General features: G+C 38.2%; 2 protein-coding genes across 2 annotated transcripts in view; one reads left to right on the top strand and one right to left on the bottom strand.

Moving 5' to 3' along the window:
* LOC143037707 (uncharacterized) overlaps window positions 1–27992 on the bottom strand; it is a 395763-nt gene that overhangs the window by 290770 nt on the left and 77001 nt on the right. The window lies entirely within an intron of this gene.
* On the top strand, window positions 722–25645 carry LOC143037941 (uncharacterized). Its single transcript, XM_076206635.1, has 2 exons — window positions 722–842; window positions 18113–25645. The coding sequence occupies exons 1-2, from the start codon at window positions 838–840 to the stop codon at window positions 20850–20852; spliced, it is 2745 nt and encodes a 914-aa protein (XP_076062750.1). The 5' UTR covers window positions 722–837; the 3' UTR covers window positions 20853–25645.

Below are 27992 nucleotides of genomic sequence, written 5' to 3'. Positions count from 1 at the left end.
CCCCCGCTTTCCCCCTCACCTTCTCGTTTCTTTGTCCAACCTTGTAATCTCTACCATGCTTCTCAGACAGTTCACTTAAGGACAATATCATGCCTAAGAGGTGGAGTCAGAGATGATAAAGTACTTGAAGTGGGTACTGTTTAAATGTCCTAACATGTTTTTCTAACCTCCCGTTGATTCAGTAATTTTGGCATATGTTTTCAAAATGCTATTGCATTTTATGTGATGGGTATTATTTGAATGTCCCAACATCTGTTATGATGTTGTAGACTTCCTTTCATTCAGTTATCATTGCTCATGCTTTCAAAAATCTATTGCATTTCATATGCAATGAAAAAAATCATGAGTAGAATATTGGTCAATATTTTAAAGATATCTCAGTATAATTGAGAAAATAAGGGCTGTATAGAACTTCTGAGAACATATCTTAGTTGAGTGTGTTAAAGTAATACAGATTCCATATTCATATCGTTGTTTTCAAGTATTGTTATCAATCCTACAATATCAAATATTTTGCGCGTCTTTTGGAGACCACGTATTATTTCGATCTCTTTCATTCCGACTTAAGTTTCATTTATAGAGAACAGAAGAATAATTCATAACCGTTCACATATCTTAATTACTATTACTATTCAATCAAATATCTTAAAGTTGTTTTATATAGTATCTATGCTAAATAATTTGTACAATGACATGTGAACACATGTTGTGATTTTTTGCCAAAAACGAACACCAGCTTGATGAACAGAGGGCAGCACTTGTTCCGAACGTTTGTTTACATACAAGAAATAAGATTTGAAAATCTTGTAAAAATCGTGAAATAACTCTACCATCGTCATGGCGTAAGTAATATTTTTATGTTAAGTATACACATTATATATTCCTTTAGTAACTTTTTAAAGTAGGATTGTTTTAGTTGCCAGTGTAAACATATAATGGTGGAAGAAGTTCCGGCGTCATTGCTTCCTGTAGAAGGTTCAAGGAAATAAGTGCATTACAAATCCCTTCTCAAATGTTGAATGAGATGAATATGCCTTCATGTTCTTGAGTGGGCATTTGTCTGCAGCACATTGTTTCCATACATTTACATCAATTATTTTACCTTAACGTGATTATAAACCTAATAGCCAGGTCCACTCTTGCCGCCAAATTGTGCCTTATCCTGAAGGAATAAATAATGTAAGAAAGTGATATGCTCTTATTTTATTTGCACGGAAGGAGGGGGATTTTAACTTTTGGTGCCCACACTAGAAGGCGATTGTAAGTAGCATATATTCGATAAAGTCATGTACAGGGTAATGGGGACCTGGGATTTCACCGGTCTCCCTAATGACCGACCAAACCCGATCAAGAAAGGTTTTTGCTCAAATGCACAATTTTATGTTAAAAAAAAAAAATTGGGGATTTGTTCAGTTGTGTACATGGACGCAGTTTAGCGTTAGAAAATTAAGTATTAATTTTGTAAATTATAACGTGAACGTAATATGCGATTTTTTTTAAATGACTTAATGTATGACATTAGAAATTGGATGAAACTCAAACAACTAAAACTTAATGAAAACAATACAGAGTGCCTGATAGTTGGGAAAGAGATTGATTTGGTAAGGCTAAGCATTCCAAGGTTATAAATGGTGTCTCGATGACTGTCACTGTGGTAGACAATATTTAGGTACCCCCACAAAATTAAAAAAAAAAATTAACCTTTAAATTATTGTTGCATATGAAAGACAACTTTATTAGAAACAAAATGCCTTTTACATTTTTGAAATACATACATACATACATATACCAAGGCTTTTTCCCCCTTCCAAGGGAGGTAGCCAAAAAGGGAAAGGCATAAAAACACTCCCACCCATTTCATCCCTAAATACACTCCACACCCCTCCCACCCTTCCTCTCATCTTGAAAAATAAGGGAGATACGATTTTTTGAATTATTTTCTTAGCCCGCATTTTTGGCTAGACTTTACCATAACAAAGTGTTAGAATTAAGGGTGGTAATTTGTAAAGGTTTCGGTAAAGATAGGTAGGTCAAACACCACCAGAGGCGCCACCGTCGATGAGGAGCCCAACAGCGCGTCATTTTATGCGCACGCCATGCAAACGGCCAAATTTACATACCGCCGGATATTTCATTCATACAAATGTTATACGAGTGTATTTACTACGATCGTAGTAAATTTCAAACAATTACATCATCAGTTACATGTCGGTACATAAAAACATAAGATAAACATGGCGGCTTGCATTCAGCAGTAAATCGAAAATTGGTTTATGTTTCAGCGTAAAAAATGAGCTAAATAAATTTAGAGTGCGGGCAACTAACCAAAAATAACAAAAACTACAAGTCTCGTGGATTATTCTTATACTAAAATAAAGGCAGCGTAATACGGTAGAGCTGAGAAATCGGTGGTACTAATTAGTTTTTTATTCTATCGGGTCGGATTATCGGATAACATCAACATCCATCCCGCCATCTTATCAAACTTCACTCTATTAAGTTTCTTACTATTATGTTATTAGTGTAATAGACTTATAGTTGAATTATTTGAACTATTTTCTTTAAAATGTGTGATTTTCATGTAATTTGATCAAAGAGAAGTTACGTTTTTATCCTCCGTAATATTACGGACCACAGCTACGATTCGTCCTGCCCGCTATGATCACTGGTGGTATGGATCAAACTACACTATTAATTAAGTTTGTTACTATTGTGCTATTAGTGTAATAGCTTGCATATAGTTGAATTATTCAAACTATTTTCTTTAAAATGTGTGATTTTAATGTAATTTGACGGTATTCGTAGCTGTGGTGGGTAATTTTGCAAAGGATAGAAACGTAATTCTATGATCAAATTACATGGAAATCACACATCTTATAGAAAATAGGTCAAATAATGCAACCATATATTAAATTTTTATATAAAATTGTGCCTGTCAGTAAAAACCGTCATTGTTTACGTTTGATCGGCGATTAGTCAGACCGCAAGTTTCGGCCCGATTTCCTTGGAAAAAATAGGCCAGATTTAATTCCATTCAAAATGCAATATCTCGAGAACTAGGACAGCTAGATGGATAATTCAAATTGCATTATACTCGTAGCGACTTTATGCATCCCATGAGAACTACTTCAGCTCAAATATCCGGAATTTCATTTTCATGTTGACCTAGCTAGTAAAGAAATACACATTAACTCTAAACCACTGGTCCAATTTTATTAAAATTCGGAATACTTGGGTTTTATGGATCAACAAATCACATGAGCATGTCAAAAACAATGTGAGACATCTCCATCATACCATATTTGCCTTTTCATGGCAACCATGAAGCTGTCGCTAAACGCTGACCGAAGTCGACCGACGCCGACCAAAACCACACAATGACGGTTTTTGCTCAAATGCATAATTTATATATAAAAAATAGCACATGGTTGCATTATTTGACCTATTTTCTTTAAAATGGATAATTTCCACGTAAAATGATCAAAGAGAAGTTACGTTTTTATCCTCTGAAAAATTATCAGCCGGCAACCAACGCCGACGAAACCCAAACAATGACGGCGTTGGTTGCCGGTTGATAATTTTGTAGAGGATAAAAACGTATTTTCTCTTCGATCATTCTACATGGAAATCACACATTTTAAAGAAAATAGGTCAAATAATGCAACCATATGCTATTTTTTATATATAAATTATGCATTTGAGCAAAAATCGTCATTGTGTGATTTTGGTCGTCAATGGTAATAAGTAAACAAAATCGAACGCGAACTGGACGCATCAGATTCATGGGTGATATGGCTACATTCCGGGGCGATAAGCTCAATTATGAAGTGATCAATGATATTAACCTCTCATGTCCGGGAGAAAATAGGTTGATAAACTTGTTTATGTAACTTAAAATTATGTTTAGAGATTCCTTACCTTAATATTTTTACTCGGAAAACTATGTTGCCGAGTTTGACAACCAAATTTCCGTTTAAATCGCTGAAAATTTGTTTCTATTTCAAGAATTAGCCTTACACTTGCAAAACAACAAGATAATTTGAATATCTTTCGCATGCGCTAAGCGCGGGAAGCATTCAAATTGAACCAAATAAAACCTAGTGGGCCGCAACATATGGCCATGAAAACAATACATGGTCGACGGTGGCGCCGCGCGTGGATTCGGGGGTACCTACAATATTAATAATCTGGGAGTGATCATAGACAGAAATGTAAATCTTGCAAGTCAGGTGTGGTTAGAGTGGCTAGTCATCATCTGAGAAACATAACCTTTGTAAGGAAATAGCTTGATAAACTGTTAAAATGCTTGTTCATAACTATGTGATAAGTAGGGTTGACTATTGCAACTCGCTGTATTATGGACTGCCTAACTACAATTAGTTATGAACAGAGCTGTGAGGATGATAGTGGGTTTAAAGAGGTGTGAGAGAATAACTTCCATACTGATAAGCTTACACTGGTTGCCTATTAAGGCGAGGATCATTTATAAAACATGCACGCTAGTATATCAAGCGATTAAATTTGGAAAACCAGTCTACCTCAAAGAATTGCTTAGTGACTTCAGTACAGCTTCTGACTTGACGTTAAGGCACAAGGTTCAATTAGACAGGCTAAATGAGCTAAGATTCAACACCAAAATGGGTCGTAAAGTCTTCGTGAACAGTGCTCCAAGGTTATAATAAGTTATCCGAATGCGTAAGGATATCTGAGAACTACATAACCTTCAAGAAGAAACTAAAGGCATATTTGTTCACTGAGTGCTATGACACAGGTAGCATGTCAATGAGGGCGGATTTTGGTTACTAGTATAATTGTTTTCAGCAGAGCATCATGCAAGACGGAGCTCAGCACCGAATTGTCTCATCGAGCATCATCAAGTATCAAGTAGAAAATCCTTGCTACAGTATACCCTCACTCGTTTGCGGTTCACCATGTGCGGCTCCGCATACTCGCTGATTTTGCTCTTTTTTTTTCTTTTTTCATAATTTTGTGAAATTCTTAGGCCATTTTTTAGCAGAAAACGCTCACATTCACCCGAACTGGTAAATGATTTTAAAACGGTGTTCACGTATTCGTCACATGACCTGAATACACGAATACGTGAACACCGTTACGACGTCAGGCATGATGTCACCACCAATGCATGTGTGATACATAGAAACAAGGAAAACCATCTTATGGACTGGAAGAATGCAGAGCTGCTGATTCGGGAACCAGACAAAATCCGCAGGAAGTGTTTAGAAGCAGCAATCATTCAAGGAACGAACACTATTGAACAAAACAGGGGCATGTTTAACATCTCGCCTCACATTATTCCCCTAATACCCATGGCCAGCAAAATATTAAATATCTAAACCACCCTCTTGGACATTTCGCCCACGGACGTTTGGGCCAGCATTCTCATCCTTTCCCAGTGTCCATCCCTCCTCCTCCCCCTCCTCCTCCTCCTCCTCCTCCTCCTCCTCCTCCTCCTCCTCCTCCTCCTCCTCCTCCTCCTCCTCCTCCTCCTCCCCCCCCTTTTCTCTCCCCGTTCCCTCCTTTCCCCTTATTTAATCTCAAGCATTTGTATCTCAACTTGTACTTGAAAAAGCTGTAATAAACGAAACGTCATACTAATAAAGGCTCTGTCCTCATATGGTGTTTATCTCGTCAACTAATAACATAATAGTAAGAAACTTTATAGAGTGTAGTTTGATCCATACAACCAGTGATCATAGATGGTGGGCTGGACAGTATTCGTAGCTGTGGTCTGTAAATTAATCACACATTTTAAAGAAAATAGTTGAAATGATTCAACTAAATGCAATCTGTTACACTAATAACATAATAGTAAGAAACTTAATAGTGTAGTTTGATCTATACCACCAGTGATCATAGATGGCGGGCTGGACGGTATTTGTAGCTGTGGTCAGTAATTTTGCAGGGGATAAAAATGTAATTTCTCTTTGATCAGGTTGCATGAAAATCACACATTTTAAAGAAAAGATGTCAAATAATGCAACCATATGCTAATTTTTTATATAAAATTGTGCAATTGAGCAAAAACAGTCCTTTGTCGGCTTTGGTCGTAATTAGGGAGACTGCAGATCATCACTGAGCATGGTTGATGGAGTTGGCCAAAAACATAATACAGATGCTCCTCAACTTACATTTTAGTTACGTTCCAAACGGCCGAACGTAAGTTGAAAATCAACGTAAGTTGTTACTGTGCTATACATCTGTAAATTCTATCACCGTATCTTATAAAACACCCCTAAATCATTAATTATACACATAACATTGTAAAATAATAACATTAATTTCAAATAAATTAAATTCAAGGAACATAAATTGATATGGTGGAGGAGGAGGATGAGGCAAGGCACGTTCAGTCTGTCGTTTGTGCCATGTAAACAATGGACGCAGTGTCATGCGTAAGTATCGTTTGAACTACGGAGAGCGCGCTAAACTAAAAAATTCACTCAAAAATTTTTTTTTGCAATTTTTTTTACAGTCAGTTCAAACATAAAATCGAAAAAACATAAAACGAATGAACGTAAGTAGAGGAGCGTCTGTACTTTTAGAATTTCTTGTGGGGTTTGAACATGGGTATATTTGCATACTAGAATAAAGCTAAAGTAAAAATGATGTTATTTTAAAAACTGTTGTTGTTTATTTCTTTATAATACCAAAATTACATACATATCACATACTAGTAAATACAAAATTTGAATTAAATTTTTTAATTTAAAATAGGCTATACAAAATTTATAGGCTATGAAATATCATATTGCAAATATTGTATTATGCAAAGTAGACCACTTGGAAAAAGAAACTAATGAAGCAGAGTGCTTCTGTATATTATATATTCAGTGCAAAAAGTACATAGTTGAATAGAAATACATATTTTATATATACATGAAAAAGGTAGAAGTACAATTTGCATAAGAGTAGAGGACATTTACGATCTGGAAGGGGGTGGTCAGTAGCCCCCAGATTGCATTATGTGGTCAAAATACCACAAACTGTTCTTGCAAAACGAGTAATCAATTTTACATAGGTCAAACTGCCAAACCCTTGAACATTAGAATTGAACAGCATGAAAAAAATGTTAGGGATGTCAATAATTCCTGTGGAATCCTCAAGCATGTTGAATTGAATAATCATCCTGTTGATTAAAGGTGGAGCATGCTGACAGGAGACCTTTCGGTCCATATGTAGGTCAGATGTGAAAAAAAATCATAATTAGTTAATAGATATAAAATATAATAATGTAAATAACAGATAAAATACATAAATAAATGCATAGGTATAGTTAAATAATAATTGTGGGTAAAAGTAAGGTGATGAGATGTACAAGGGGTGAAAGTGGCAGCAGACAGGAAGTGAGCATTAAGGGAGAGTGACTGGAGGAAGTGGATAATGTTAGATACTTTGGGTGCAAATGTGGCAGGAAAAGGTGGAGTGGACTGAAAAAAATACACAGGAGCGATGTGCGATTTTGCTCAGGAAAGTTCCAAAGTTGCTCTCGCTAATCCAGTAGCGGGAGCAATCCCCCACAAAAAAAATCTCTCCCGCAGCAAGATTCAACATTTTTCATGCATTATCCATCATTTGGCATTCCCTGAATCCCATCACTATTGATGAAAGGATCAGAGCAAACACAACTTATCCGTGATCAGTCATTGCATTATCAATCGATATCATAAACGCAACGCATCAATCAACTTTAATTTGTTGATGTACGTACGTATGTGTACGTGGTATAGCTGCTAGAGTTCAATGGCTTACCTAGCCTAGCTTCGTATCAGCTGCATGCGCGCGTATAATAGTACATGTTGACTAGACTGTACAGGACTATCGTGCTACATAATGTCGCGAGTTGCAAATTGCATGGTACCTGTATGCAGGGAAGTTCATTGGTTGCATGCAGCTAGCTGCCCAATCAACGTGCTGACTACATGTACAATGCACCATACCCAATACCACATCACCGCATGCATACGTACACTGTACATATGCAAACTCGCTCAAGGTCTAGGAGGGAAACTGGGAAATCCTATTTATAACCTCGTTCGTGTATTTATGAGAAGACAAAATAGAATCAAATGTTTGGTTAGTAATTGAAAGTAAATAAATTTAAGTATAAATATGAACATTTGATAATTATATTTAATTCATAAATATGGATCTTTGGAGGGAGAATGAAAAATACAAAAATAAAAAATGATTCGTTAGCTAGTTTAGGTTTACGGTAGCTAGGTCTACGTTCGTATGTCACGTCCATGCCAAACTTTCGATGATCGTACATCATGGAGCAATTTCTAGTGAAACTAGTGAAGATGGTTTGCCCTCAGATTCAGTCTTTTCAGAATCGAGGGAGAGTGTTTTGATGGCAGGAACCACTTCTGGACCAGCAAAGCCTAATTCAAACTCTACGTGCAAGGGCCAAGGAAAACGAAAACCAGTAAAGCATGAATCTACAAAGGATTACAAAGGCGGAGCATGCCGACAGGAGACCTTTTGATCCATATCTAGGTCGGATGCAAAAAAAAATCATATAAAATAATAAATAAAAACTATAATAATGTAAATAACAAATAAAATACATAAATGAATGCATAGGTATAGTTAAAATAATAAACAGGTAAATAGTAAATAATAAATTGACATATAACTAATGATAAATGAAAATCAGACAGACAAATGATAACAAAACAAAAACAAATAATATAACATAAATTATAATCATTACAGCATCTTACTTAGGTATTTATCTAAATGATTCTTAAAGCTTCGAACTGAACTACATTGCACTACTATACGCTTATGGAACCTAGATTGGCTTGAAGTGGATCGGGGCAGTGATGGTACTCTAATGGTGTATTGCAATGCTTGTCGTGCATTTCCAACCACTGCCAGTGGAAACAGGGGCGCTGTGTCTGCCGATCAGTTTCACCCCTCCCCCTCCTCCCAAAATTAAAGGCTGATTTGTTTAAAAAAAAAGTTATTTTTTATATACATGAGTAATAAGTCAGCCTTCCAGTAGTTTGAAGGAAATTGAACCTGCAAAAACAGGGCTCTGGAAGTATCAAAAATGGCTCTGGTGAAATTTGGAAAAAAAAAATGAAAATGGCTGCAAAAAAAAAAAAAAAAAAGTATTTTTTACCTGGGAGTAGAGGTGGAGGTAGAATGTAGATTGAAAGAAGTGAGTAAATGCCTTGGTGGATTAAAAAGTGTAATGAGAAATAAACATTTGGGAATGGATGCTAAGAGGAGACTGTATGAAGGAGTGTGCCAACAGCACTGTATGGGGCAGAAACATGGAACATAAGAGAGGAAGAGAGAAGGAGTTTGAATGTGTTTGAGATGAGGTGTCTGAGAAGTATGATGGGGGTTACTAGGCTAGATAGAGTGAGAAATGAGGTGAGGAGGAGAACAGGGGTGGAAAGAGAGTTGGGAGATAGGGTTGATGAAAGAGTATTAGGATGGTTTGGACACATGGAAAGAATGAGTGAAGAAAGACTAGTAAAAGAGGTATGGAAGGCACAGTTATCTTGAATTATGACAAAATAAACAATATAGATTTAATATATCTAGACTTTGCAAAAGCTTTTGATACCGTCCCACACGAAAGACTACTTACTAAATTAGCTTTACACGGAATAAGTGGTAGCCTATTAGGTTGGACTAGTAATTGGTTGAATGGTCGAAAACAGAGAGTTGTTTTAAATGTAAAAACTTCTAGATAGAAAGATGTTACAAGTGGAGTTCCTCAGGGTTCCGTTCTTGGGCCACTTCTATTCATTGTATATATAAATGATATAGACCATGGACTAAAATCTACTGTTTCCAAATTTGCTGATGATACAAAACAGACCATTGCTGTAATTTATCTAAATCTTCTTTAATATCTAATTGGTTTAAGTGATCATTTGCCATTCCACACAGTTTTGTATCATCAGCAAATTTGGAAACAGTAGATTTTAGTCCATGGTCTATATCATTTATATATACTATGAATAGAAGTGGCCCAAGAACGGAACCCTGAGGAACTCCACTTATAACATTTTTCCATCTAGAAGTTTTTCCATTTAAAACAACTCTGTTTTCAGTCATTCAACCAATTACTAGTCCAACTTAACCACTTCACTACGGGACTTAAATCTCGCGGGCAGCAGCCAATGCCAGCCGTACGACGTGTCGTAATAATACTCGCATCATAAAATATAGTCACCGCTTATATCGATCGTTCTCTCTTTCACCTGCGAATTTTGAAAACCACAGAGAATGGGATTCAGGGCACATTTGGGAGAATGTAAAAACACAGGGGCGACTACAATAAATATAATCAAGACGCCGATATGGCAGCGTCGCGAATCCACTTGCTCCTCATGATGCCTACGTAGGCGGCACCGTATGGAAGGGGTTAATAGGCTACCACTTATTCCGTGTGAAGCTAATTTAGTAAGTAGTCTTTCGTGGGGGAATTCGAGTAAGTTAGTCACGCAAGAACATTTCTGTCTGAAACCATGCTGGCTATCATTTATCAAACAGTAACTTTCTAAATGGGGTAATGCCCATACAATCTTCTACACTAATAACATAATAGTAAGAAACTTAATAGTGTAGTTTGATCCATACCACCAGTGATCAAACTACTAACTTGCACAAGGGCTTTTATAAACTTGACAATTGTATATACATCAATAAGCAAAAGAATAACAGGTGAAAAGTTAACCCTGCGAGTGTGACCTAATGTCGCCCCTCCCTCATAAGTGGGACACATTGACCCTTATGATCTGACCTACTGCCTTCCAGGGGGTAAATGTCTTCTACTCTCATGCAGACTGTCCTTGTACCTTTTTCATGTATATATAAAATATATATTTCTATTCAAGTATGTACATTTTGCACTGAATATTTAATATATGAAAGCGCTCTGCTTCATTAGTTTCTTTTTGAAAGTGTATACTTTGCATAGTACAATGTATGTAATGTGATATTTCATGGCTTATAAATTTTGTATAGCCTATTTTAATTAAATGAATTGTATTGAAAATTTTGTATTTAATTGTATGTAAGATGTAATCTTGGTATTATAAAGAAATAAACAACAACAGTTTTTAAAATAACATCATTTTTACTTCAGCTTTATTAAAATTGATATGGAAATATGCCCCACACGTTCGAATCCCACAAGAAATTCTAAAATTATTGTGTTTTTGTCCAACTCCATCAACCACGCTCAGTGACGATCTGCACTCGCCAGTCTGGAAACAACTGGTAGTGTATTCCATATGTATGTAAACCACCATGAACATAAATACCAGCCTGGATGGTAAATTCGTAGCTGTGATCTGTAAATTTGCAGAGGTTAAGAGAATAACTTCTCTTTGATTGAATGACATGAAAATCACATTTTAAAGAAAATAGTTCAAATAATTCTACTATATGCTATATATATATATATATATATATATATATATATATATATATATATATATATATATATAATATATATATATATAATATATATATATATATATATATATATATATATATATATATATATATATATAATTACATAAAATTGTGCATTTGAGCAAAAACTGGCCTTGGTTGGGTTTGGTCAGTAAATTCATAACTTAGATCAATTTACATGAAAATCACACATTTTAAAGAAAATAGTTAAAATGATGCAACCATATGTTAATTTTTTACAGTATTCGTTGCTGTGGTTGGTAATTTGGCAGAAGCTAAAAACATAACTTCTTTGATCAAATTACATGAAGATCACACATTTTAAAGAAAATAGTTAAAATAATTCAACTATATGCTAATTTTTTACATAAAATTGTGCATTTGAGCAAAAACTGGCCTTGGGTTTGGTCGTTAAATTCGTAGCTGTGGTCAGTAATTTTGCAGAAGCTATAAACATAACTTCATTTTTATCAAATTACGTGAAAAATAACTGAACTATATGCTAATATTTTACATATTGTGCATTTGTACAAAAACTGTCCTTGGTCGGGTTTGTTTGGTAATTTTGCAGAGGCTAAAAACATAACTTTTCTTTGATCAAATTACATGAAAATCACACATTTTAAAGAAAATAGTTTAAATAATGCAACCATATGCTAATTTATTACGATATTCGTAGCTGTGGTTGGTAATTTTACATAAGCTAAAAACATAACTTCTCTGTGATAAAATTACATGAAAATCACACATATTAAAGAAAATAGTTCAAATAATTCAACTAAATGATAATTTTACCCTGTCTGGGGTATTGGCTGCATGTTATGGCAAGTAGCATGGTGTTGATACTTAAGGGTCTGTATGGGGTGCCCCTATGGACCAGAGCTACATATTACTTTGTCTATGATAGAGACTGTTCATAAAGAAATGATGACACTTTTATTATACTACGACTGACCCTGTATTATGCTGTCCCCCAACCCCTTGTTACTGTCTTTTACCATTTCTCTGAATATTTATTTTTTTGTTTTTTCTGCGATGGGGGAAAAGAATGCTGCCACCAAGTCTTCCCACTTGAATTGTAATAGGAGACAAAAAATGGGACGGGGGATAGGATTAGGAGTCCTGCTACCTGTAGCCCCAAAGGGGACATTCCTAAAAAAGTAAAGGCATAAGTGGGTCTAGGAGTTTTCCAACCAGTACCCTAAGGTTTGGGTCTTTTAATGTGTGTGGATGTGTTACAGATGAGAGTAAAAGGGAAGAGATTGGTAGTATGTTTGTGAGAAGAAAGATGGATGTGCTGGCTTTGAGTGAAACTAAATTGAAAGGGAGGGGTGAGTGTGAGTTTGGGATTGTAGCTGGGAGGTTCTCAGGAGTGAAGAGGGGACAAGGGAGAGAAGGGGTGGCTATACTAGTAAGTTAAGAGATAGGTAAGTGTGTAGTGGAGTGGAAGGAGGTTTCTTCAAGGTTAATGTGGATGAAGGTGAAGCTGGGAAGGGAGATGTGGGTTTTTATAAGTGCGTATGGGCCTGGCAGTGAGAATAGCATAGAGGAAAGGGAGGCTTTTTGGGTAGATTTAAATGAGTGCATAGAGGGATTAGGGAGAAGTGTCAGTGTAGTTGTATTGGGAGACCTTAATGCTAGGGTAGGAAACAAACCAATAGACGGAGTGATTGGAAAGTATGGAGTTCCAGGTAAAAATTGTAGTGGAGAATTGATGGTGATGTGTCTTGAGAGTTGATGATAGCAAATACAGTGTTTCGGAAGAAAGTCAAGCACAAGTACACATGGGAGAGGGTGGTGGATGGAAGGGTGGCAGAGCATTAACCCCTTCCATACGGTGCCGCACACGTAGGCGTCATGAGGAGCAAGTGGATTCGCGACGCTGCCATATCGGCGTCTTGATTATATTTATTGTAGTCGCCCCTGTGTTTTTACATTCTCCCAAATGTGCCCTGAATCCCATTCTCTGTGGTTTTCAAAATTCGCGGGTGAAAGAGAGAACGATCGATATAAGCGGTGACTATATTTTATGATGCGAATATTATTACGTTACGTCATACGGCTGGCATTGGCTGCTGCCCGCGAGATTTAAGTCCCGTACTGAAGTGGTTAATGGACTATATAGTGGTGACCAGGATTATGGTAGGAAGAGTTAAGGATGTACATGTTCTAAGGAGAGAGAGTGTGGGAATATCAGATCATTTTCTGGTGGAAGGTAAATTGAGAAAGAGGAAAAGGTCAGAAGGTAGGGAGGTACTTAGCGAACTGCTTAAATGGGAAAGAAAAGAAGTATAAGAAGAAGCTGAGAGAGGAGTGGGAGGGAGTGAAGGATAGAGTAGAACTAGGAGTGGAGGAGGAATGGGGATGGTTCAAGGAGGTAGTCATGAGGTGTGCAAAGATGGTGTGTGGAATAAGGAGGGGGGCAGGAAATAGAAGGAAGGGTAGTGAGTGGTGGGATGAGGACGCAAAGAAGGGTGTAGAAGAGAAGAAGCAGGCTTTCATAGATTGAGAGGTACAAAGTAAAGCATAACCTAAAGGAAGCAAAGAGGAGAGCAGATGTGAAATGGGGTAAGAGTATAACAGAAAATTGTGAAAGTAATAAAACGATGTTTTTGAAAGAAATTAAAAGAGGAAGAGGAGGCAAAATCAAGTAGAGAAGAAATGGTAAAAGGTGCAGATGGAGAGATGATAATGGAAGAGAAGGCAGTGAGAGAAAGGTGGGCAGAGTATTTTAACCACTTCCATACGGTGACACCTACGTAGGCGGCATGAGGAGCAAGTGGGTACTCGATGATGCCGACGTCGGCATCTTGATTATATTGTAGTCGTACCTACGTAACCTCCATTCTCTCTAAACTGGCTTCATCAATTTTCTATGGTTACACGGGTGAAAGAGAGCAAACGATTGAGCACTGACTTTATTTTTTATAATGCGATTATTATGACGCAACATCGCACGTTAAGCAGCTAATGCTGCCAGACGTGCGATGTGCCCCGGAGTGAAGAGGTTAAGGAGTTGCTAAATGTGAAGGAGGATAGGGAGGGAAAGATAGTTGCAGTGGGAAGCGCTAAGAAAATGAGAGTGATCAGTGAGGAAAATGGAGGAGAAATAGGGAAGGATGAAGTGAAAGCAGCTGTTAAGATGATGAGAGCAGGTAAGGCACCTGGGTTCGATGGATGCCACGCAGAATGTCTGAAGAAAGGAGGTACAGTTATGGTGGACTGGCTGGTGAGGTTATTTAATGTTTGTTTAACCCCTTCCATACGGTGCCGCACACATAGGCGTCATGGACTTAGATCTCGGTGGCAGCAGCCAATGCCAGCCGTACGACGTGTCGTAATAATACTCGCATCATAAAATATAGTCACCGCTTATATTGATCGTTCTCTCTTCACCCGTGAATTTTGATAACCATAGAAAATGCGATTACAAAAGAATTAGAAAGAATGTCATTATGGAGGGGCGACTACAATAAATATAATCAAGACGCCGATATGGCAGCCTCGCGAATACACTCGCTCCCCATGACGCCTACGTGTGCGGCACCGTATGGAAGGGGTTAAGAGAGGGTAGAGTGCCGAAGGACTGGAGGGGTGCCTGTATAGTTTTGCTTTACAAGGGAAAGGGGGACAAGTGTGAGTGTAGTTGGGAAGACTTATGGGAGGATCTTGATGGAGAGGAATAGAGTGAGTAATTGGTGAGGAACTTTGGTTTTAGGACAGGTAGAGGTTGTGTAGATCAGATTTTTGTGGTAAGACAAATATGTGAGAAAGCTCTAGGAAAAGGTAAGGATGTATTTTGGGCATTTATGGATCTGGAAAAGGCTTATGGCAGGGTAGTCAGGAAGGCACTGTGGGAGGTATTGCAGATATATGGAATAGGAGGAAAGCTGTTTAGAGCAGTCTAGAGTTTTTATGAGAGTAGTAGAGCTTGTGTTAGGATTAGAAATGGAGAGAGTGGGTAAAGGTGGGACAGGGATGTGTTATGTCGCCCTGGCTGTTCAATCTATACATGGATGGGGTGGTGCGAGAGGTGAATGCAAGGGTAGTGGGTCAGGGGTTGGAGATGGTTAAAGAAAATGGAGAAAAGTGGGAAGTAAGCTATTTGCTGCTTACTGACGAAACTGCGCTTGTAACAGGATCAGAGGAGGAATTGAGGATGTTAGTGACTGAATTTGAGAAGGTGTGTGAAAGAACGAAGCTGAAGATAAATGTGGGCAAAAGTAAGGTGATGAGATATACATGGGGAGAGAATGACAGCAGACTGGAAGTGAACATTAAGGGTGAGCAACTGGAGGAAGTGGATAGTTTTATATACTTGGGTGTAAAAGTGGCAGGAAAGGGAGGAGTGAAGGTGAAGGTAGAATGTAGATTAGAGAAATGAGTAAATGCCTTGGTGGATTAAAAAGTGTAATGTGAAATAGACATCTGGGAATGGATGCTAAGAGTGAGGTTATATGAAGGAGTGATTGTGCTGACATCACTGTATGGGTGCAGAAACATGGAACATAGAGAGGAAGAGAGAAAGAGTTTGAATGTGTTTGAGATGAAATGTCTGAGAAGTATGATAGGGGTTACTAGGCTGGATAGAGTGAGAAATAAGGAGGTGAGGAGAACGGGTGGAAAAGGAGCTGGGAGATAGGGTTGATGAAAGAGTATTGGGATGGTTTGGACACATGGAACGCATGAGTGAAGAAAGATTAGTAAAAGAGGGTATGGAAGGCAGAGGTTGAAGGAGTGAATATGAGGGGATGCCTAGGATGAGATGGATGGATGGATGGGGTAAAAGGGGCATTATGAAAGAGAGGAATGTCTGTTGAGGAAGGATGGGAGAGGACAGAAGAAGAATGGAGAAGGGTTGTGTATGGATGATGCTGTGATGTATGAGGGGGAGTGAGGAAGTATGTATGAGAAATAATTTGATACAGCCCGAAGAGATTTCTCCCCGTCTTCTCCTTTTCTGCATGAGGGGACAGAGAGAGGGGGGAGTCACTGATTTAATGAAGTGGCCTTGCGATGTGCTGTGTCTTGCAACACTGCTTCTGACCCAAGGCAGCGGACAGGATGCAGGGATGACCCATCATCCAGGAGGTGCCAAGATTAGAGTGAGGGAGGTGGGGGGAGGGGATGGAATGGGTGGGAGTGGTTTCTATGCCTTTTTCTTTTATATCTACCCCCAGTGTAAAAGGGGAAAAAAGCATTTGGTATATGTAAGGGGGGAAAAAAGCATTTGGTATATGTATATGCTAATTTTTTTTACATAAAATTGTGCATTAGAGCAAAAACCGTCCTTGGTCGGTAAATTCGTAGCTGTGGTGAGTAATTTGTAGAGGCTAAAAATGTAACTTCTCCTTGATCAAATTACATGAAAATCACAAATTTTAAAGGAAATAGTTCAAATAATGCAACCATATGTTAATTTTTTAAATGAAATTGTGCATTTGAGCAAAAACCGTACTTGGTCAGGTTTGGTTGGTAATTAGGGACACCGTGGACTGGTAGTGTGGACTGCATTAAGGTTGGCATAAACCCAGGTACACACCAGTTTTGTTGCTTTCAATATGGCATCTGTACATATTTTATGTTTCAGTTCTCTAACAAATGGCTCAAACTTATTAATGGTATTAGTTTACCACAACGTTAGTGAAAATGTTTACTAGACATTAATGTAATCATAATGTTTTACTTCAAGTAATTGTTGTTTTCCTGTGAACTTGTTTAGAAGGCCCAGTTTTATTAAACTTCTGAGCCCAATAGCAGTACAGGCCCTGGTAGAAATCTTATCACTAATGAGTGTACAATAAATTTGTCTCCCTGCTATTCACCATATCCATCCCTAGTAACTGACCAAACCCGACCAAGGACGGTTTTTGTTCAAATGCACAATGATTTTCATGTAATTTGATCAATGAAAAGATATGTTTTTACCCTCTGTAAAATTACCCGACAAAGGACCGTTTTTGTTCAAATTTATTGTCCAAGCTGTCATCTTTGTTCATGGTGGTTTGCATAAAATATGGAATACACTACCAGTTGTTTCCGTACCAGTGAGTGCAGGTTGTCACCGAGTGTGGTTGATGGAGTTGGCCAAAAACATAATAGTTTTAGAATTTCTTGTGGGGTTTGAACATGTGGGGCATATTTGCATACTAACTTGAATAAAGCTAAAGTAAAAATGATGTTATTTTAAAAGCTTGTTTATTTCTTTATAATACGAAGATCACATGTAATTAAATACAAAATTTTCATAAAAATTTATTTATTTAAAATAGGCTATATAATCTGTGGCAGGTGATATACTGACGAACTTGTCTGTCATGCCAGCTGACACTGATTGTTCAGTGATGAATACTAATGAGTGAAATGGTGATGAATCGATCACTAAATTTGTGACTGGATGAGCACATTGTGATGTTGATTTTATGTATGAAAATGTAATTGATGTTTTATAACTTAAACTTCCACAAATATATTTTACTTTTTGTGTAATATAATGAATTTTTTTTTTATGTGTTTATGTTCGTTCGTGTTCCACGGTGCCACAGATGATCCAGTTCCAACTAATGTAATAAACATGGAAGTATTATACTTAAGATGTAATAATGCAGCATGTTGATAAAAGACAATTAAACCGGAACATCACTTTTAGGCCTGGACACTACTGTGAAGGATGCTCAAAGAGGTACCCTCGCAAAAACCAAGATCTTCCGGAATCTACGTCCCAAGAACTCGGTGAGACGTCTCGTGGGTACTGGTGCGACTCTTGCCTAACGACCAGGGGCTTCGAGGACAAACCGTCCAAGGAATTTAACTACGGACTTTCGCTACAGAGACTGAAAGATGCTGCTTCAGATGGTAATAGTAGTTTGTTGCAGGAAGTTGCAAAAAAGGAACAATTATTTTTGCGTATTACACCAAGTATATCGACACCCACAAACATAACCAAGTTTGAAGATGACCAGGAACCTGATAGCAATGCCATTGAGCTCCTTGCTAAGTGTGTTGGTGGTGTGAAAAAACAAACGCCAGTTTGTGTAGCTGGTGATGGGAATTGCCTGTTCAACTCTGTTTCAGTAGCACTGTGCGGGAATAAGGAGCTAGCCACAAATTTACGAGTGCGGACAGTAATCGAGATGGTGTTGAATGCAGAGTTTTATAAAGAGAAGAACAACAATCCTATATGGGATGATCTGTGCCCTACATATGAAAACGCCTGTCGAGATTGTGCACTTTCGAAGGACTCTTCTTCATGGACTGTTCATGCTCTTGCAACTGTGGTAGGTACACCAATCGTTGCTGTGTATCCAGCTGTTAATAGCATGCAGGATTCAGCTATTGCAGCTTTGAGCAAGACATTTTTGCCAAGGAAATCACCACAACGGAGGGCTCCAAATAAACGAATATTTGTCATGTGGTCAAAATACAGAAGCGACGGATCAACTAGGGCTTGGTGGACAGCTGATCATTGTGTGCCTCTGTTGGAAAATGGAACAGACAAGACTAAGAGGCAAAATGGTGAAGAACAACAGTCTGGATCTCGCAAACGTCCTTGCCGTATGTCAAGTCCAATGGCCACACAGAAACAATATGATATAGGCTCTCCACCACTGCATGAATCCCCAATTTTGGGTGGTGCAATATTCAATGAAGAAGACAAATCCACATCATCCGAACCATCTAAGGATACACAAATCATAGAACTCCCGGATACAAAACTGCACGATTCATCTACTACCAACGATTCAGTTGAAGGCACATCAGAACGCGGTGACATGGAAAAGCTAGACAGAAAATTCCTGGGTTTTCAGACTCTTATTCGAATTCTAAGAACCATAACAACGCCGGACCACAATTCGATACCAAGAGGAATAAAACAAAATGTATATACCACAGTAAACAATCGGGACAATGTAGAACGACGAAAGCATGGGGGACGAAGTGTTTTCGTTGATGACTGTGGGGTATGGGATGCGAAATCGTCCAGCACGAAAGTTGCCCATTTTGTGGATATCGGTAACAATTGTGTGGAGTTTGTGAACAAAGGGAGTGGTATTTGGTGCAAGGGAAAAAAACCACTAAAGCCGCAACCGGATGAAGAGAATGTTTGGACATTATGCCGCTTTCATGCAATACTTAAACGTGACAGGGGATATAGAAAACGTGTATCATGGATAGAGGGTGGGTCGCCGATAGCTGTAGTGGAATACCTCGGGACATTTCCGACTACACAGAGTTTCCATGGCAATTCCAAATACTTAAAAGGGGAATATGTGAGAAAGGACAAAGCTGTGAAGGACGCAATTGTACAGGCGATTAAAACTGGAAAGGCACCACAAGATATATATCAGAACATGGTTTTGGACAATCCAGGCATGGCACCAAGGGGCAGAAAACAGGTAGAAAATGTTAAATACACCCTTAATAAACAGGAACGAAAGGAAGCTGATGAGATTCTTTCATTGCTAAGAGATATAAATGGACATGAGCATGAACTCATCAAGGAAGTGGTTCATACACTTGGACATCCTCCTTCAGTTATCCTCTATACTGTGGAACAATTGCAGGACCTTGTGACTGATGAGAAAAATGTGTTTGGTGTGAAACGCACTTTCAATTTAGGACTTTGTTTTGTCACTTTGATTGTTTACAAGAACAAACTATTTCGAAAATCGACGCAAGATAGCCCGCTGATGTTAGGACCAATATATTTGCATTGGAATGCCACCTTCTTCACATATAGTAGGTTTTTCACCCACATCAGTGCAAAACTAGTGGAATTCGGAGTGGATAACTTGGATTCAATTGAGCTAGGGATTGACGACGTACTGATAGGTTCTGACGAAGAAATAGCATTGACCAAGGCCATCAAACATTCGTTCCCGAATGTGACACTCCTTCTGTGTGCCCGCCAATTAGAGGAAAATGCAAAACGTCGTCTAGATGCTGAGTCCACGGAGCGATCTGAAAAAACTCGAGCTGTGAATGAGATATTTGGGAAAAACGGACTTCTGACAATGAACGATTCAGACGAGTTCGATGAGAGGTCTCTGAGGATGTGCCAAATATTCGATAAGGATTTGCCACAGTTTGCAAAGTACTTTAGTGACAAACTGGTTCCCGCGTTGCGTTCTCATTTGTTGCAACCACAACGAAATCATAATCTCCCATTCAAATGGACAAATAACAACAGTGAAAGTATGAACCACATTTTGAAGTTGCAAACAAACTGGAAGACTCGGAAATTCACTGATCTGATTGACAGGATATATGATATTGTTCAATTACAATACAAGGGTGTGAAACGGGCATTGTACGGTAAAGGCAAGTTGGCCAGAAAACCGGGTCAGACAAAATGGCCAAGGAAAGCAAAAAAAAGGATAATACGGTAATTTCCACCCATGACGTGGGATGAGGAAGCAAAGAAGGGTGTAGAAGAGAAGAAGCAGGCATTCATAGATTGGCTGCAAATTAGGATGAGGGAATAGTGTGAGAGGTACAAAGTAAAGAGAAAGGAAGTTAAGCATAAGATAAAGGAAGCAAAGAGGAGAGCAGATGTGAAATGGGGAAAGAGTATGACAAAATTTTGAAAGTAATAAAAAGATGTTTTGGAAGGAAATTAAAAGAGGAAGAGGAGGCAAATCAAGTAGAAAAGAAAAGGTAAAAGGTGCAGATGGAGAGATGATAATGGAAGAGAAGGCAGTGAGAAGGTGGGCAGAGTATTTTAGGGAGATGCTAAATGTGAAGGAGGATAGGGAGGGAAAGGTAATTGCAGTGGGAAGCGCTAAGAAAATGAGAGTGATGAGCGAGGAAAATGGAGGAGAAATAGGGATGGATGAGTGAAAGCAGCTGTTAAGATGATGAGAGCAGGTAAGGCACCTGGTATGGATGGATGCCACGCAGATTGTCTGAAGAAAGGAGGTACAGTTATGGTGGACTGGCTGGTGAGGTTATTTAATGTTTGTTTAAGAGAGGGTAGAGTGCTGGAGGAATGGAAGAGTGCCTGTATAGTTTTGCTTCACAAAGGAAATAGGGACAAGTGTGAGTGTAGTAGTATCAGAGGGATCAGTTTGTTGAGTGTAGTTTGGAAGGCTTATGGGAGGGTCTTGATTGAGAGGATTAGGAGAGGAACAGAGGGAGTAATTGGTGAGAAACTATGTGGTTTTAGGACAGGTAGGGGATGTGTAGATCAGATTTTTGTGGTAAGACAGATATGTGAGAAAGCTCTAGGAAAAGGTAAGGATGTTTTTTGGGCTTTTATAGATCTGGAAAAGGCTTACGACAGAGTAGGATGGCACTGTGGGAGGTACTGCAGATGTGTGGGATAGGAGGAAAGCTGTTAAGAGCAGTCAAGAGTTTTTATGAGAGTAGTAGAGCTTATGTTAGGATTAGAAATGGAGAGAGTGAATGGTTTGAGGTAAAGGTGGGACTTCATCAGGGATGTGTTATGTCGCTGTTCAATCTTTACATGGATATGGGGTGGTGCGAGAGGTGAATGCAAGGGTAGTGGGTCAGGGATTGGAGATGATTAAAAAAAATGGAGAAAAGTGGGAGGTGAGCCAGCTGTTGTTAGCTGACAACACTGCGCTTGTAGCAGGATCAGAGGAGGGATTGAGATAGTTAGTGACAGAGTTGAGAAGGTGTGTGAAAAAAGGAAGCTGAAGATAAATGTGGGCAAAAGTGAGGTGATGAGATGTACAAGGGTAGAGAGTGACAGTAGGCTGGAAGTGAGCATTAAGGGTGAGAAACTGGAGGAAGTGGATAGTTTCAGATACTTGGGTGTGAATGTGATAGGAAAGGGAGGAGTGGAGGTGGAGGTAGAATGTAGATTGAGAGATGCGAGTAAATGCCATGGTGGATTAAAAAGTGTAATGTGAAATAGACATCTGGGAATGGATGGTAAGAGGAGGTTATATGGAGCGATTGTGCCAACAGCAATGTACGGGGTAGAAACATGGAACATGAGAGAGGAAGAGAGGAGTTTGAATGTGTTTGAGATGAAATGTCTGAGAAGTATGATAGGGTTTACTAGGCTAGATAGAGTGAGAAATGAGGAGGTTGATAGAGTGAGAAATGAGGAGGTGAGGAGGAGAACAGGGGTGGAAAGGGAGCTGGGAGATAGGGTTGATGAAAAAGTATTAGGATGGTTTGGACACATGGAAAGAATGAGTGAAGAAAGATTAGTAAAAGAAGTGTGGAAGGGGTGAATATGAGGGGACGTCCTAGGAGGAGATGGATGGATGGGGTGAAGAGGGCTTTACAAAAGAGAGTAATGTCTGTAGAGGAAGGACGGGAAAGGACAGAAGATAGGGATGAATGGAGAATGGTTGTGTATAGATGAGGCTGTGATGCGTGAGGGGGAGTGGGTGGGGGATGGGGGGTGAGGAAGTATGTATGAGAAAAAATTTGACACAGCCTGAAGGGATTTCTCCCCGTCTTCTTCTTTTCTGCATGAAGCGGCGTTGCTGTGGATGTGCTGTGTCTTGCGACACTGCTTCTGACCCAGGGCAGTGGACAGGATGCAAGGATGACCTGTCATCCAGGAAGTGGCAAGATAGGAGGGAGGGTGGAGGGGAGTGGAATATATGGGAAATGAAATGGGTGGGAGTGATTTCTATGCCTTTTTCTTTTTGGCTACCCCCCATGTAAGGGGGAAAAAGCCTTTGGTATATGTATGTATGTACATTCACTAGTTGTCCTGACGTTATAGTACATGTAAATTCAATGTGTATTATGGGGACGAATTTTATTTGATATTCACAGAAAAGGTTCGTAATATTTTCTACTTACATTTATGTTTAATGTTATGAAGAAGTAATCCATTTTGTGTTTTGTAAAATAATTATGTGTACATGTTTATGTTGATATTTCTTTAGATATTTTTTTTATCAAACCTAAATGTCCTAATTTATGATTAAGATTTTGATGTTCATGGAATAGGTTCCGAATGTGATATTTTACTGGCTGTTATTATGTGCTACTTTTATTTGTATTTCCAATGTATGTATGTATGGTATTACAAGATATTTTTTGAGATTCTTGAAGTAATTAAATGTATTTTTGGTTTTGTAATTTTGGCATTATGATATCTATGGTGATAATTTAAGCATATATGTTGCAAGTACTACTAATCTACATCTTTAGATATTTTTGATGGGATCTATGCTAATTCTTTAAAATAAACCTAACCAATGATAGCATAATACAATGTATGCAATGTGATATTTAAGCCTGTAAATTTTGTATAGCCTATTTTATGTAAATAAATCTTAATGAAAATATTTAATTGTATGTAATATGTATGTAATCTTGGTATTATAAAGAAATAAAAATTTTTTTTTCTTAAAAACATCATTTTTACTTTAGCTTTATTCAAGTTAGTATGCAAATATGCCCCACATGTTCGAACCCCACAAGAAATTCTAAAAGTATTTTGTTTTTGACCAACTCCATCAACCACGCTCAGTGATGATCTGCACTCGCCAGTCCGTAAACAACAGGTAGTGTATTCCATATTTTATGCAAACAATCATGAACAAAGATGGCGGCCTGGATGGTAAATATGTAGCTGTGGTTGGTAATTTTGCAGAGGCTAAACACTGATCAAATTACATGAAAATCACACATTTTAAAGAAAATAGCTCAATGCAACCATATGCTGATTTTTTACATAAAATTGTGCAAATGAGCAAAAACCGTCCTTGGTCGGTTATGGTCTGTTTTGGTCAGTAATTAGAGACCGTTCTCATATGTTGAATGATATATGCCTTCATGTTCTTGAATGAGCATTTGTTTGCAGCACATTATCTCCATACTTTTACGTCATTTACTTTACCTTAACCACTTCACTACGGGCCAAAATCTTGCGGGCAGCATTAGCTGCCAGACGTACGATGTTTCGTCATAATACTCGCATCATAAAAAATAGTCACCGCTTATATCGATCGTTCTCTTTTTCACCCGTGAATTTTGATAACCATGGAAAATGTGATGAAGACAGTTAAGAGAGTATGTCATTATGCAGGGGCAACTACAATAAATATAATCAAGACGCCGATATGGCAGCCTCGCATATCCACTTGCTCCTCATGCTGCCTACATAGGCAGCACCGTATGGAAGGGGTTAACGTGGTTATAAATATTGTAGCCAGGTCCTCTCTTGTTGCCAAAATGTGACTTATCCTGAAGGAATACATAATGTAAGAAAGTGATATGCTCTTATTTTATTTGCATGGAAGGAGGGGGGTGATAACATTTGGTGCCCATACTAGAATGCAATTGTAATTACCATATATTTGATCAAATTATATGTACAGGGTGATAGGGGTGTGTGGACTGGTAGTGTGGATGATACTGAGGTTGGCATAAACCCAAGTACATGCCAGTCTTGTTGCTTTGATGAATTTACCATATGTTATTTTGTTTTCAATATGGCATGTGTACATATTTTATGTTTCAGTTCTCCACAGCTCAGGGGGGGTTTGTTACACTAAACAAATAGCTCCAACTTGTGTATTAGTGTACTACAAGCTTAGTGAAAATGTTTACAAGATGAAATTAACTTAATAAACATAATGTTTCACTTCAAGTAATTGTTTACATTCTACCTCCACCTTCACTCCACCTTTTGGTGCAAATGTGGCAGGAAAAGGTGGAGTGATGGTGGATGTAGAATGTAGATTGAGAGAAGCGAGTAAATGCCTTGGTGGATTAAAAAGTGTAATGAAGAATAGACAGTTGGGAATGGATGCAAAGAGGAGACTGTATGAAGGAGTGATTGTGCCAACAGCACTGTATGGGGCAGAAACATGGAACATAAGAGAGAAGGAGTTTGAATGTGTTTGAGATGAGGTGTCTGAGAAGTATGATGGGAGTTACTAGGCTAGATAGAGTGAGAAATGAGGTGAGGAGGAGAACAGGGGTGGAAAGGGAGTTGGAAGATAGGGTTGATGAAAGAGTATTAGGATGGTTTGGACACATGGAAAGAATGAGTGAAGAAAGACTAGTAAAAGAGGTATGGAAGGCAGATGTGGCGGGAGTGAACATTAGGGGACGTCCTAGGATGAGGTGGATGGATGAGGTGAAGGGGGCTTTGGGGAAGAGAGGAATGTCTTGACGAAGGATGGGAGAGGACAGAAGACAGGGGTGAATGGAGAATGGTTGTATATGGATGATGATGTGATGCATGAGGCGGAATGGGCGGGGGATGGGGGGATGAGGTAGTATGTGTGAGCAAAATTTGACGCAGCCCGAAGGGATTTCTCCCCGTCTTCTCCTTTTATGCATAGGGGGATGGAGAGAGGGGGGGGTCGCCGATTTAATGAAGCAGCCTTGCTGTGGATGTGCTGTGTCTTGTGACACTGCTTCTGACCCAGGGCAGTGGACAAAGTGCAGGGATGACCCGTCATCCAGGAGGTGCTAAGATAAGAGGGAAGAAGGAGGGTGGAGGGGTGTGGAGTGTATTCAGGGATGGAATGTTTGGGAATGATTTTATGCCTTTTCCTTTTTGGCTACCTCCCTTGTAAGGGGGAAAAAGACTTGGTATATGTATGTATGAATAATAGAAGGCCCAGTTTTATAAAATACCTTAGCCCAATAGCAGAACAGATTCCATAACCACAAATGAGTGCACAATGCCTAATGATCTAGAAGTGAACATATTATTCCTATCTTAAAACCAGATCTCTAGAAACGTATCAAAATTTGTCCCCCTGCTGTTCACCATATCCATACTATACTGACAGGGTGACTGTAAAATTCCAGAAACATGCAAACATAGATATGGAATTTGAATTTTCATTGTCCAAAAGCGAACATTAGTTAACTAAGCCTAATGTAACTATTCCATAGAAAAATAATCTTTGAAATGTCATAATGTGTTTGTATGTTACTGGAACAACTGAGTGACAGAATTGTCAAAGATTCAGTCTGATCACATTTACATGTATCACTGAAATACCAGGAGGCTTTATCTAAAAGTGTCACTAAATTGGACAAGAAAGGGTAAATTTTTAGAAGTGCACACCTATGCCTTATAGTAATAGAAAATTAAATAATGTTTTTGTAAATTATAGTACATAAATGTAATACTGTATACATTATTAACGGAAATCAATAATAGAAAGTTGCTAACAGCTATTAACAAAGTAGGTACGGGCCAAGAAAATAAAAGATCTATCCCTTAAATTCTTGTTGCATATGAAAGGCAATTTCATTAGAAACAAAATACTTTTTAATTTTTTTAAATAGTTTGAAAAATAAAGGAGATACTATTTTTTAATTCTTTTTTTATCCTAAATTTTTGGCAAGATTTTACCATACAAGGTTATAATTAAGTGTGGTAATTTGTAAAGATTTTGGTAAAGAAATACACATACACTCTAAACTGCTGGTCGAATTTTATTAAAATTTGGAATACTTGGGCTTTATGGGTCAGCAAATTACCTGAGCATGTCAAAAACAATGTGGAACATCTCCATCATACCAAATTTGCCTTTTCATGGCAACTATTAAGGGGGTACGCGACACCTAGGGGTCATTTTCTAAACTATTTAGAGTAAAGAGCTGAAACTTCTCAGGTAAATAGGTATCCATGTTGCCTACATTTTAGGTGAAACAGAATGATGTATGTACACACGTACATATACCAGTAGCGACATTTAAAAGTGCACAGCATCATAATACGTGGACCAATTTGTTTTATATTTTGGCTACGATTAGTCAGTAGGCACACCTAGGGCCGGTCATTGAGTAATTGAACAATTTCCTTTATACTTTTGCATACAGGCATTTCAATTTTAACGTCCGGCAAAAATCGTGAAAAATGACATTTTTTGGTCTTTTCCATTATTACTCCTAACTCTTTCATCTTATTCAAAATATTTGAATGACTGGCCCTAGCAGTTACTAAATGTAATATTTCCTGAAAGTTTCATCTATATCTGATGTATTTTAGATTTTTTATGATTAAAAAAAAAAGTAAAAAAATATCGAACAGAGATATGACGACTTGAAATATAAATGTATCTAATTTGCTTATAGTTTCACCAATTTGACTGATTTTTTCATGGCTTAATTCTTATTATATAATGGATAAGTACAGTAAAAATCATCAACATATTCTAATTATAAGTACAGGTAAACGTCGACTTACGATGGCATTAGGTTTCGATAGAGCCATCGTAAGACGATCTCATCGTAAGTCGATCCCCACTCTGTTCCGTGGTCACTGTACCTAGCCTACCTGTATATTAACCACCAGAGATACTGAATATAGCCTATTAAACATGTACAGTAGTTTATTTAATTATTTTTATCCTTTTTACCATATTCAAACACTATAATATGTATTTTCAGTACGGAACTTAAATCTCGCGGGCAGCAGCCAATGCCAGCCGTACGACGTGACGTAATAATACTCGCATCATAAAATATAATCACCGCTTATATCGATCGTTCTCTCTTTCACCCGCGAATTTTGAAAAACACAGAGAATGGGATTTAGGGCACATTTGAGAGAATGTAAAAACACA

The sequence above is a fragment of the Oratosquilla oratoria genome, chromosome 23 (assembly GCF_046742065.1).
Source record: "Oratosquilla oratoria isolate Oo_2021 chromosome 23, ASM4674206v1, whole genome shotgun sequence".
NCBI lineage: Eukaryota > Metazoa > Arthropoda > Malacostraca > Stomatopoda > Squillidae > Oratosquilla > Oratosquilla oratoria.
This window is presented reverse-complemented; position numbering and strand designations above follow the sequence as displayed.